At 41.0% G+C, this 12,636-nt stretch overlaps 1 protein-coding gene across 1 annotated transcript in view; it reads left to right on the top strand.

The window, feature by feature from the left end:
• The first annotated feature begins 2,328 nt into the window (after positions 1–2,328).
• The window catches only part of LOC140236719 (probable global transcription activator SNF2L2), a 36,821-nt gene continuing 26,513 nt past the window's right edge, over positions 2,329–12,636 (top strand). Inside the window, exons 1-8 of the mRNA XM_072316642.1 lie at positions 2,329–2,406; positions 5,744–5,884; positions 7,371–7,667; positions 8,590–8,691; positions 8,939–9,570; positions 10,383–10,536; positions 11,404–11,628; positions 12,364–12,515. Of these exons, the coding sequence (XP_072172743.1) occupies positions 5,752–5,884; positions 7,371–7,667; positions 8,590–8,691; positions 8,939–9,570; positions 10,383–10,536; positions 11,404–11,628; positions 12,364–12,515 (1,695 nt within the window). The 5' untranslated portion in view covers positions 2,329–2,406; positions 5,744–5,751. The remainder of the gene's footprint in view (positions 2,407–5,743; positions 5,885–7,370; positions 7,668–8,589; positions 8,692–8,938; positions 9,571–10,382; positions 10,537–11,403; positions 11,629–12,363; positions 12,516–12,636) is intronic.

Raw genomic sequence — 12,636 nt, 5'->3', positions numbered from 1 at the left:
CATGTATTATAGTGTCATTGTTAATTTGATCATGTTCTCTTCCTCTTTCCAATGCATACTGTTCTCACTACCAATACCACGCGTACTATAGGCCCTAATTGATATATACTGTACTGTCCTGGACGTCCACGTCCACGACTCTTCATCTTCCTCCTCCTCCTCCTCTTGCTCCTCCTCTTCCTCCTCCTGCTCCTCGTTCTTCCTCTTCCTCCTCTTCCTCCTCCTCTTCCTCCTCATCCCTCCTCCTTGCTCGTGATCCTCCTCTTCCTCCTCCTCCTTTATCAGTCCTTTTCCTCCTCTTCCTCCTCCTCCTCTTCCTCCTCCCCCTCCTCATCTTCCTCTTCCTCATCTTCTTCTTCCTCCTCCTCCTCTCACCTCCTCCTCTTCCTTCTCCTCCTCCTACCCCCTCTTCCTCTCCTTTTCATATTTTTTCTTCTTAATTCTCTATCAAATCCTTTTCAGTGCATGGCTTCTTTTTCGTTTCCAAAAAGTGTTCATCTGCCGCGATCTGTGATCTCCACCTGGGGGCATTTCATGCAGCGTTTTGTCATATATTTCGTCTGACAAACTGTTAAAAGCTACAGAAATCCTTGCATCTGAGTGGCTGACAGCAAATTAATTGTCCGACAAAGTTGTCGGACAAAATGCTTCATGAAATGCCCCCATGTTCATCAGTGTATAATATAATCGATCAAGGTCCGGTTGTGAACATAATCGATACACGAATATTGTCAACTTGTGTGCGGATTACGATTTTTTTTACTCATAAAACTCAACATCAACCCATCGTCACATTATATCAGATTTTTCTCACTACCTACTCAGGCCTACTCATTATATAAGCGCTTTGATCACATTTTGTTCAATTCTTCAAGATGTGATTATAAATCAGTATTGCATGAATAGGCCTACTGAAGCAACTTTGGAGCAAAATTTTAGTTTTCGCCACGGCAATTTGCCATGCAAAGAGCAGTGAAGAGAGACACAGAATGATATGCTACTTCACTGTACATAAACTCAAATTTTACTCGATGTTCCCCTTTTTCATAACTTGCCGAAGACAGTTACATCTCAAAGATCAATCTGGATTCTGAAACAGTATATGCCTTAACTATGCTTTGTAGTTAAAATATAACAATTTCCTGAGTTCCATTTTTTATACACTGAGTTAATTGACTCATAGATAATAGCGTGTGCAAAATGCTTAAATGGAAAATACCCAAACGGGTCCTATTTCAATGTGAAGGAAGATTGCAAACAGGCCTTTAAATTTTCATGTTCTTCCTGTAAGTATTCGACAATCAATTCACTCTGAATTGTTCCATTCATATTACAACACAATGCTCAAAATATTCACACACCATTAAACTTTTCAAAAACTTCATCTTTCATATTTTACAATGGCCCTATTCTTTGGAATACCCTTCTTCCATCAATCAAAAGTAGTTTATAGGCCTCTATATGAAAACACACACACACTGACACACACACACACACACACACACACAAACACACATATATATATATATATATATATATATATATATATATATATTTGAAATTGATGTACTTGAAACCGTGAAATATAAAAATGCACTGTTTCCATCACCTCTGCCTCTTTTCATCTATTTTCATTGCATCTTCCACCTTTGTTTTACTATCATTTGAATTTGATAATTGCTCAGTTGAAATGTAGGCCCTATTGATTGTTCAAGGGGATCATTTCCAACAAGCCTCTTGTGTGCTTTCTACGATCCCTCCATTCAAAATGGTGTTATAAATTGTACCAATTAAAGGCAATGGTGTTTTGATTTTTGTAAATGTTATGTTTTGATATGGAAATAAATGAATAAATGAATGAATGAATTTTTTATATCAAATTAAAAAAATCGATTAAATCGTGAACAAGCAAATGCATTAGAGATAAACATCATAGCTTTAATCTCAAGTTGTTTTTTCGCCTCTCGTACTTGTACCAAAAACAACCTAAACTTAAGTAGAAAAGCACTGACAGCGCAGGGGGTGTTTCATCAAGTTAGTCAGCGCTGACTGACTTGAAGAAACACCCCCCAGATCAAGACCTCCTCCAAGCAGCGCATTGCCATATGTGTTATAGTCCTACATTCCCACTCATGCGTTTTACTGTGAAGCTAGGATTAGCTTTGGGTGATTACTAAAGTAATTGTAAACATAGGAACCAGTTTTGCGGACTTAGTACATTATAAGATCTTTTGAAATGTAACTCTATGTATTAAGTTGGCAACACTAAAGCTTTAATTCACGAAGTTTTCCGAAAATATACGAGGCTGTAAGCTTCCACCCGAGTGTCGCTTGGACAAAGCCTGGAGGAAACGCGATTTCTATGCGAAAAGCGGGTCTCCCACAGCTAAAAGTCGATTTTAGTCGGTAAGAAGAAAGTTTGATGCATTTTACATGTACAAGCCTGTTTCCGACTTATGTGATGTACCGTGGTTTTTCTTGTCGGGCATAAAAATACCTAAAAATGTCTCATTTCTGTCTGTAAGTACACACGGTAGCGGTATCTATCGCGAAATTCTTTCCGTTGTCCGCTGCACAGAGCCGTGGACATGTGTACAAAGGCAATGTGTATGCTTGCTCCGTCTTTTTTTACCATTCCGGTGTGACCCACCACGAACCAGTACAACAATAAACGGTAGGCAGTAGAGAATGAATGGTGTGCCTGTACGCGTACGTGCATACATATGAAGCTCCTAGAGGACGTGGACCTAGCCAGAACCTATAATAATAATGGCTGGCAATAAAAGCTGAACTGTGTAAAAGATGCGCTGCGCTGCGCTGCCAAAACTGAACAGTGAACACACATCATTTTTGAAATGTGTAAAAAGTATAATTCCCAATATGCCATATTCTTTTTGAATGCTGATGATGAGCCCTTTCAAACGTACTGTACTAATGTAGAATCGCTTTCTAATAAGTTAACGTTAGATCTAAGGTTAGGCCTACCCAGTCATTGACATTGGGTGTCCGGACAGGTTGTGGGACCGGACGCGTACTGTAAAGTGCGTCTGGTTTGACATTGACGCGCCTACGTAAACAGTTGTTTGTCAGTGAGGAGCTGTGCGTAAATGCGTATTCAAAGTAAAATATTATATAAGCAAGTCAGTATGCGAGAGTCAAGTGTCCGGACACCCAACCCCCCATCCTACTGAAAACTGTGAAACAAATTGCAACTGTATAAAAATGGAACATGTTATTCCACTAACGTCAACTCATAACTGGGTCGAACTTAACTACACGCAGCCGCTGTCGCGAAGCGACGCGGCTGCACCTGGGGGGCATTTCATCAACGAGTTCGTCGGAGGTTTTCAGCGACGAATTTGCTCTTAGCCAATCAGACGCAAGGATTTACACTGACAACTGTTAACAGCTAATGAAATCCTTGGTCTGATTGGCTGATAGCAAATTTGTCGGTGAAATCTCCGACGAACTCGTTGATGAAACGCCCCCCAGTATTCCTTCGCAGACGTTGTCATTTTTCAGTGTGGTTGTGCGACTCCTTCATGAATATCTTTAATAATCATCGAAAACTAAAATACAAGGAATTATCGTAATCTATGATAATCATTCAATAATCGGTATGCGATTTTTTGTTTAATTACGTCAAAAACTCACCGAAATCTGTGGCTGAAATCAGGTCTGTAAACGTCCTTATTGCTTCACTCCTCATCTGCGTGTTATTTGAATGGCATTCACTCTCATATACTACAGTACAACTTACAACGTAGGTAGTCGGAGAGCTAGAGGGCACCTCTCCGACTACCTACGTTGTACGTTGTAGTATATGAGAGTGAATGCCATTCATAATAACACGCAGATGAGGAGTGAAGCAATAAGGACGTTTACAGACCTGATTTCAGCCACAGATTTCGGTGAGTTTTTGACGTAATTAAACAAAAAATCGCATACCGATTATTGAATGATTATCATAGATTACGATAATTCCTTGTATTTTAGTTTTCCACGATTAATAAAGATATTCATGAAGGAGTCGCACAACCACACTGAAAAATGACAACGTCTGCGAAGGAATAGAGGTGCAGCCGCTGTCTCTACAGCGGCTGCGTGTAGCTAGGTCGAACTATAAACGCCGTAATGGTTAGAAAAACAATGGTCTTGAATTAACAAAATACTGTGAAAGTGGAAATTTCTGCACTGGTGAGATTTTCGCGCATTTCGTGCAAACAGAAACTGGCGTGAAAATAAAAGCACGCAAATATTTTTCCTTGCCGTATGTTCCAGTAGTTGCAGTCTTGATTCTGCCAAATCAAAAACATGTGAAACTCTTCTTACCCGACCAAGCGCGAAAAATTAGTCATGCAAAAATATTCACTTTTAGAATTTTGAATAATGCGCCTTTAGACAACATGGACAACAACTGCACCTGCCAGGGGCCTATTTCACTAAGAATAGAGATCGTAGGCCTATAAAAGGTGATCTTAAAATTTTAGATTGACTAAAGATTACAGTATGCCACTGGTTTTTTCTGTTCAGTTTTATTAGCCTTTGACCATCCTCTTCAAATTGTCATTAATATTCATAGAATAATCCTTTGTTATTTATTTTATCTGATTAGTATAATCTATGGCTACATTAAAAGCGTCTTCAAAATCTTCATTTTCATTAGGAAGTTGAGCATTATTGAAGACTCACACAGCATACCATGATTTTTAGTCAATCTTAAATTTTGAGATTGTGTTGGCTTCATTGTGAAACAGGCCCCAAGTGCGCTATACTGCCGGCCGCGGCACCATCGATGCAGACTGTGCAGTCTGATGCATCTGCTGCAAATCTAGATTGATATTGCGTTCCCCCTGTTGGACTACATGTACAACATGGTTGGTTACAAATACATTATGTTGTAGAATAAAAACTATTATTATGACTTCTTATGTAAGTACAAAGTATCTGTTTTGTAATTGTGTATTATCATGTGACGTGTGTCATGGTCATACCAGTTAGTGCGTTATGAGTATGACCATGTTATGACTTCATAGGTGTGAACAAAGCAGTTAATGATGGTTAATTGACCACATTGATATTCATGTACATTTGGTAAAAGACCAATCTACAAAACAAGTCAAGAAATAAGAATTGTTTGTTTGCAGAAAGTAAAATATATGTTTTGACTTTTTGAGTGCAATGCATTTCAGTGTCAGGAGCAGCACAATGCTCTACTGTTGTCTCTAGTAGGTCACATGTAACACTTCAAAGAGCTACACTTTATCTTGCTCATGGTAATTTCTCATGTAGAATTGAGAATGTCATTCCTAGATAAGCTATTTTTATAACTCACTGTACTGTATTGTTGTGCTGACTATATGCATTGTTGAGCTACCTATGTTATGTACACTTGATTGCCAAAACATAAACTGCTCTGCATTGTGCGTCAAAGTGTATTTTTGTAACAGTCTCTTAAAAACAAACAAAGAAAGAAAGAAAGAAAGAAAGAAACAAACAAAGAAACAAACAAACAAACAAACTTGTGCAAATACTCAAGAAGTGTGTCTGAACATTTGGCACCTGTTTTTTAGATGGATTTTGATTTCATGCTAGCAAATAGACTCTTATAACCCGCTCTAGCTGTTCTGATGTGTTGAAGCTTTAACTGAGATAGGTTACTGAAACTAGCAAGTTTCCTGCCATATTTGGAGAACACAAAGTAGGCATTAAATGTTATTTTGTGTCATTTTTCTTCCACCAGACTAAGCAATGGCTGATGACCCAATGGCTACACCAAACCAAATTCCAGATAGCATGAGTGGAGATATGAATCATCCTGGAACAGGACCAACCGGCCCAGGTGGTCCAGGACCTGGGCAAGGCTTTGAGCAAGGAGGAACAGGTAGGTCTTGGTCCTTAGGATTTTCTTTTGCAAGCTGATAATTCTGAAAATGCATTCAAAAGATGTTTTGGTGGGTTGATTAGCCCTGAAATGTATATGACACATAAACACAATACCAGATAAACACTCTCTGAACGTGAAGCTGCTAGTTTCTGTTAACCCTATTCTAACTGGGCTATTTGAGACCAAGTTTTTACTGGGGGGGGGGGGGGGGTCAATTTGACCCCCCCTTCAGATCTCGGCCGCCGATCGCGCGATCGCCGCAAAATTTTGCCTGAACATAGAGCCGGATGTCAACTACAAGATTACATGGTCATACAATAGAAAAATTTTGATTTCATATTTTTTAATAAATTAATTATGCAAATTAACGCATGAAATCATATTTTCACCTATAACTCCATCAAAAAGACTGAAGGATTATTAAATTTTTGTGTCAGAGTTCCTCAAGACACATCAAACAATTTTCTAGTAAAAAAATAGCGCAATCAAAATAATTTTCTTTTGTTTTTTATTGTTTTGTTAATTTCTTATGTATTTTATTGTTTTTTCGATCTTTTGTTTTCTATTGTTTTTTTTCCAAAATTTGTTGGAGGCACTTTTTCAAGCTTATCTACATTAGAATTGATTTATTTCAATGGTTAAAAGTTGAAATAATCTAATTTATATCAATTAAACAAAAAACACAGTTTGCATTGGATTTGCACACGAAATCATGAATTCGAGCGTTTTTCGGGTTGACATGCATATGCAAAACATTGTATAACTTCAGAACGGTGTACCCGGACGTCGCAAATTTGGTCTCAAAATATGCGGGAGACTCGAATGAAAAAAGTCATGAAACGACGCGGCAAAATCTTTGCGCGTTGCGGAATCATGGCGCGAAACGTCGAGGGGGGGTCAATTTGACCCCCCCCCCCCCCCCCCCAGTTAGAATAGGGTTAAATGTTCAAAACAGTTTTGCCAGAATACATGGTTGTAAAAATGTTTGAATAATGTCTGATTTGGCATCAGAACAGAATCACTGATTGTACATCACAGCGTTTCTGCAGCCCGGGGTCATGTGTAAATAGTGCAACTTTCTGAATTGTGAAGACTTGTAATGTTGGCCAGATGACTTTTGCTTGTCTCTGCCTGAACTGAAAAACAAGAAAGAGAAACATATGTCAAACAGTTGCATTAAGATAATTTTTTCCTCCTGACATTATTGTACAAATTAGCCCTAAACACATGAATTGAACCATGCCTTGAATTGATCTTGTGAACATGCACATTTCTATATGACCTATAGTTTATACAGTATATATATGGGCATAAACTGAACCAATAGAAAATCACATTCAGACAAGAGGTATTGCTACAAGTAATTGGCTTTGTTAGAAGTGGAAGAAATGACTTCTGAAATGGATGCTCTTTTTTCTACAGGCACTCCTTCCATAATGCCTGAAGAGTGATAGACAATTTTATGATTTGATGATACCAGCAGGTCCTGGAATGCAAAACCAAGGAGGACCAATGCAGAGCCCCATGCAGGGAGGACCTAGCCAGAGTCCCATGATGACCCCCAGTCCAGGTCCGGGAATGCCTGGCCCAAGTCCCAGTCCCATGCAGCAGGGGCCCGGCCCCATGGGGGACAACAACATGATGCCCCCATCCATGAGCCCCATGCAGGGGGGTCAGGGCCACATGATGCCCCCACAGGGCCCCCCAGCCATGGGTGGACATGTGCCGTCCTCGGGCCCAGGCCCAATGCCACCCTATCAATCACAGATGATCAATCAAGGTAGAATAAATTCAAAGCAACTTGATAGAGTGCTATTTGTTGCAATTCCAGAGGAAAAAGAGATAAACAAATGAAAGGCGATCTCGATCTTGTGTTTGCTGGGAAAGTCCAGGCATGTTTCAGAGCAGAAAGATGCATAACAAGAACATCAAGGTACAATAATTGGAGAGCTTATGCTGATCGTGGCCTTTTGAAGCTCTCAAAAACAGATGCATCAACCACCCATGGCACAACAAAGCAATCTTGAGCATTTGAGCTGTTGCTGTGATTGCTGCAGATAAAGTCATGTTCAGTATAAGCCAGTTCGGAGTTAGCTCATGGGCACATTGGTCTGAATGATCTTTCTTTTTTTTTTTTGCAGTCGCGGTTGGGGGTAATTCACTCGTTATTGAGTGACATAATGTGTAACTCTATGTAACAAATATTATGGAATTCATTGAACCTGTCCAAACAAAGAATGAACTTGCGTAGACAAGATGACGGGAATGATCCATCAATTAACACTTGGGAAAGCATCCATTTCATTATTTTGCATTGAATGTATTAACAATTTCTTTCGATTGATATTGCCAAATACCGCTTTTGCTGTCAGGTGGATGTGCTTGCATTTATAAGAATTGCATGAATAATCATTACATCACAGATGCTTATCCCCATGAATTTAAAAACCAACTTGCTTGTTGGTACGAATGACCTTTCTTCTGCTCATGTGCAAAGTGGAACTGCGAACCGGCTTATTTGTCAAGTTTCTTCCTGAATTGTAAATTTGATATTTTGTGTTGTGGATATATACTATTAGCCTTTGAGATTTGTGAAGAAGAAATTGGCAAATTGATGCTGCTCATCTCTCATCTGTGATGAGTGTTTGAAATATTTCCTGTGACTGAATTGTGTTACTTAACATTGTGTATTCTTCCGACAGGTCCGAGGCCAGGCCACAATCCTATGCCACCTCCCAACCAGGGGTACATGGGGGGCCAGTATGGTAACCAGCACAGTGGACAGGGAGGTGTCATGAATCCAGGTGAGCGTTTAGATGCTTCTCTGTCACCTCCAGTTAGTGAAGAGTGTTGAGCACTAGCAGAGGTTGACTTTCAGTGGAGGATGGCATTGTGTGTAACTTGGCAATGTGCAGTTGTAGCAGTTCTTCAAGCTGAAACTAGATTTTGATATTTTAGTGAGAAAGTGTAAATATTGAAATTCTGCACATAGGCCTCAATTTATCCAACAGCTCACTATGTTAGTAATGCTCTTTAATTCTTGTTTTCCAGGAGGCTCCATGGGTGGTCATGGTATGATGGGACCAGGCCAACAGTATCAAGGTCCCCCGCATCAGGGGCCCCCGCACCAGAGCCCGATTCACCAGGGACCCCCACACCAGAGTCCCATGCATCCGGGGCCACCACACCAAGGCGCTCAGCACCAAGGCCCTCCCCATCAAGGACCTGGTTCACACCCGGGGTCTACCTCCCACTCGGCCCCTCCGCACCAGTCTGGTCCACACCAGGCGGGCCCGCACCAGGGACCGCAGCACCAAGGCCCTCCCATGCCCAACCAGCAGCAGCACCAGGCTCCCCCACACCAGAGTCCCTCTCACCCAGGCCCGCCCCATCAGGGCCCCGGCTCCCACCACCCAACAGGTCCATCCGGACCACACTCCGGCCCTCCTCACCAGGTGCCCAATCCCATGACGTCACAGGGTTCGATGTCGGGACACGGTCCCATGCCAAGCCAATCTGCCCATGGACCCATGACAAGCCAACAAGGGCCTAGTCCAGGGCAGAACTACATGCAAGGTCCAGGACCTGGACCGGGGTCTGGGCCTATGCATGGGCCTCAGTCACAGCAGCAAGGGCCTCCGAATCAGAATTACAATCCAAACAACTACAGCATGTTGCAGAGGGTAAGATAGTGCCGATGTTGTACAGGACTACATTTACTGGCAAATTCTTTCACATGTGCAATACACATTTAAGTATGAATGAGACAATGGAATCAAGCATCCCATGTGCAAATCTTCAGGACCCTGTTTTATCAAAAGATGAAATTAACTTTAAATTTCCTTACCACGCAGGCTGCCATAGACTTACAGTTGAAATCAACTATTAACAATTTTAACTCTTAGTAAAACAGGGCCCAGTTTTCGTATTGAAATCATTATCTTTTTTAAAACACAAAAGCAGGAAGATAAGCTATTTTATAATGGGCATGTCCTGTTACCCTAGAAATATGAGTGAAATGATTTGCTTTAAAGTGTCTAGGATTGTTTTTGTGTAATCATTGTTTCTTTTTTCTTTTTCTATTTTTTTTCAAGGAAAATGACTTGGTGGCATCATAAATCTGTTACTGTATATGCCATATATTTCGCGAGTCTAAATTTTCGCAAACCAGGAATTCCCGACGATTTCGCGAGTGGTTAAATTCGCGATCGTGGAGTCCTGTACTGAACGGAGAAGTGTACACGCGTACATAACATTCACATCGGGATCAGAGTCAATATTTTCGTATGACTTTAATTTCGCGAATAGCACCAGACTCGCGAAATTTGCGAAAATAAAAACCTCACGAAATATTTGGCGTATACAGTATTCTGTCTTTTGTCAGTCACACAGAATGCCAGGCCTGATGTATATTTAGTTTTGATGTCATTTCCTTTTCCAGACTGAACTGAATTGCAATATTCATTTATTTGTTTATTTTCGTTTTAAAATACAGGCACTAGAGTCAATGCAGGAGAAAGGGATGCAGAATGACCCTCGATACCCTCATCTGGTTGCCATGGCAAACAAGGCTAAGCAGTACGCCCACATGCAGCAGCAGGGGATGCCCCCTCAAGGGGGCATGGGAGGTCCCCCGGACAGGAACGGGGGTGAGTCACGCACCTGTCATCTCACCCTTTACTCCTTCAACTTTGCAAGACATTGTAGATTCTAGACCCACCCGTACAGACACATGATAACTGTGGCTGAATAAGTAGTTGTTTTTATGGGCTTATTGCATTTTGCCAATATGGAGAATACATATCAAAATAACACACACTACTGTACTCGTGCTCTCCATAAGCTTTGTCACGTGGGGTGCGTTCAAGCTCTTTTCTGAAGCATACCGTACTGTACCCGTGCCTTTAGGACGGGTACAGTGTGGTATGGTAGGCTTTCAAAGAGCGCCTGAATGCACCCATGGATACATGTTACAGGGGGACTGATCTGTAGTCTCATTATTAGCATAACTACATTAAGAGCATAATGATGCAAAGAATTTTCGCAATTACCTTACTTTGGTCTCGGTTTATGCCATAAGAATTTGATTAGGAAACCAGAAAGAGAGAGTGTATATGTCAGAAATATTCACTATTGCTTCTTTCCTAGCAGTGACACCTGTTGACATGTGCCACAAACGTTGATCTTAATTTCCATGATGAGCTCATTGTACCCCCAGTGTATGCCATTTAGTTTTTGACTTCTACACCTTCCTTGTTAGAAGGCATTTAGTAAATCCTCCCAATACTCAGCATCTGGTCATTCTCGGTATATTTTGTGCAAATCGGGACTGCCTAAGAATTTCCCAAGTGGTTGAATTTGCGACCATGAAATACTGTAATGCATAGAGAAACTTTCTCTAGTAGATTTTGTGATTAGCACTTGCAAACTTTGCGAAATTCGCAAAATATATGGCATATACAGTAAATGTGTCAGGTTTTAGCAAGATAATCAGCAATCTTTCATATGACGGCCAGGTTACGGGATGGAAGGCTCGAGTAACATGCCCCCATCCGGCTACCAGCAGCACGGCCCCCAGCGCCCCCGGCCCAGCCCCTTCACCCCCAACCAGCTGCAGCAGCTGAAGGCTCAGATCATGGGTTACAAGCTGCTGACGAGGAACCAGCCCATGCCTGAGAACCTGCGGCAGGCCATCCAGGGCCGCCCCTCGAACATGATGCCTCAGTACCAGCAACAGATGAGTGAGTTCATGATGACTTCTTCTCATCACTGTGTGTATCTTTTATCTTTTAGTGTGTAGTCAACCTGCATTGTGACTTGCTATATTCAAACTCCATGACAAAGGATTTATCACAATATTGCAAACAACAACTAAATCAACTAAAAGCAACTAAATAGAGGTTAGATTATTGTAGTCGGTGAAATAGTTACGTTATTTGTCGATCAATTAATCCATATTTTCATGAATTGCTGGTCTTGCCAGTGCAAAATGCATGGTATGACACTTCTTGTTTATCCTAGCTCCTTTCTTGTCAGCAGAAGTATTAACCCATTGAGGATGACCTGATTTTGCTGTAATACGCATTTCCCATAGACACCTTCCCAAATGCACTCAAGACTAATCTTTAATAGGTTAACAGTCCCAATTTCTAGATTTACGATGGTCTTGAAGAGCTGTTAGCTTATACATTGTACCTTTCATGGATACATCTTGTTCAGAGTTACCAGCTAGTATGTTTGTGTAGTGTTTGTTGTGCTTTTTTTCATCCAAAGTAAGGAAAAAGTAACTTCACATTTATTTATTTCTTTAATTTGATTTAGCATACCTTATAAAAGCATTCTTTTTTTCTATTTCTTGACAGAAATATACTTTTTGCCTCTAGAACATTTCCATTACTGTGCATCAGTATGTCTTTCAATCTTGAGAGGTTGACATCCCTGTGTACTGAATGCCAAATTTTTGTTTGCGTGTATAGGAAGCGGTCAAGGTCTGATTGGCAGCCAGCCGGGCAGTGGCAACCAGATGTCATTGCCCCAGCACAGCCAGTCCTGGTCCAATCAGCAGCAGCCCACTGAGCCATCTTCGGGCATGAGACCCGGCATGCACATGAAAAACATGGTCTCCTATGTGAGTACCCTTGTTGCCATGGAAACCAGTCATCGTCTTTCACTTGTGCAGAGATGAGGAATTTCATTAAACCAGTTTGATTTCCATTCTGTTGCCATCATCCTCTTGACAAGTCAGTGAA

Source organism: Diadema setosum, chromosome 13 (assembly GCF_964275005.1).
Source record: "Diadema setosum chromosome 13, eeDiaSeto1, whole genome shotgun sequence".
NCBI classification, from domain to species: Eukaryota; Metazoa; Echinodermata; class Echinoidea; order Diadematoida; family Diadematidae; genus Diadema; species Diadema setosum.
Note: the sequence above shows the minus strand (reverse complement) of the source record. Positions and strands in the feature narration are given on the sequence as shown.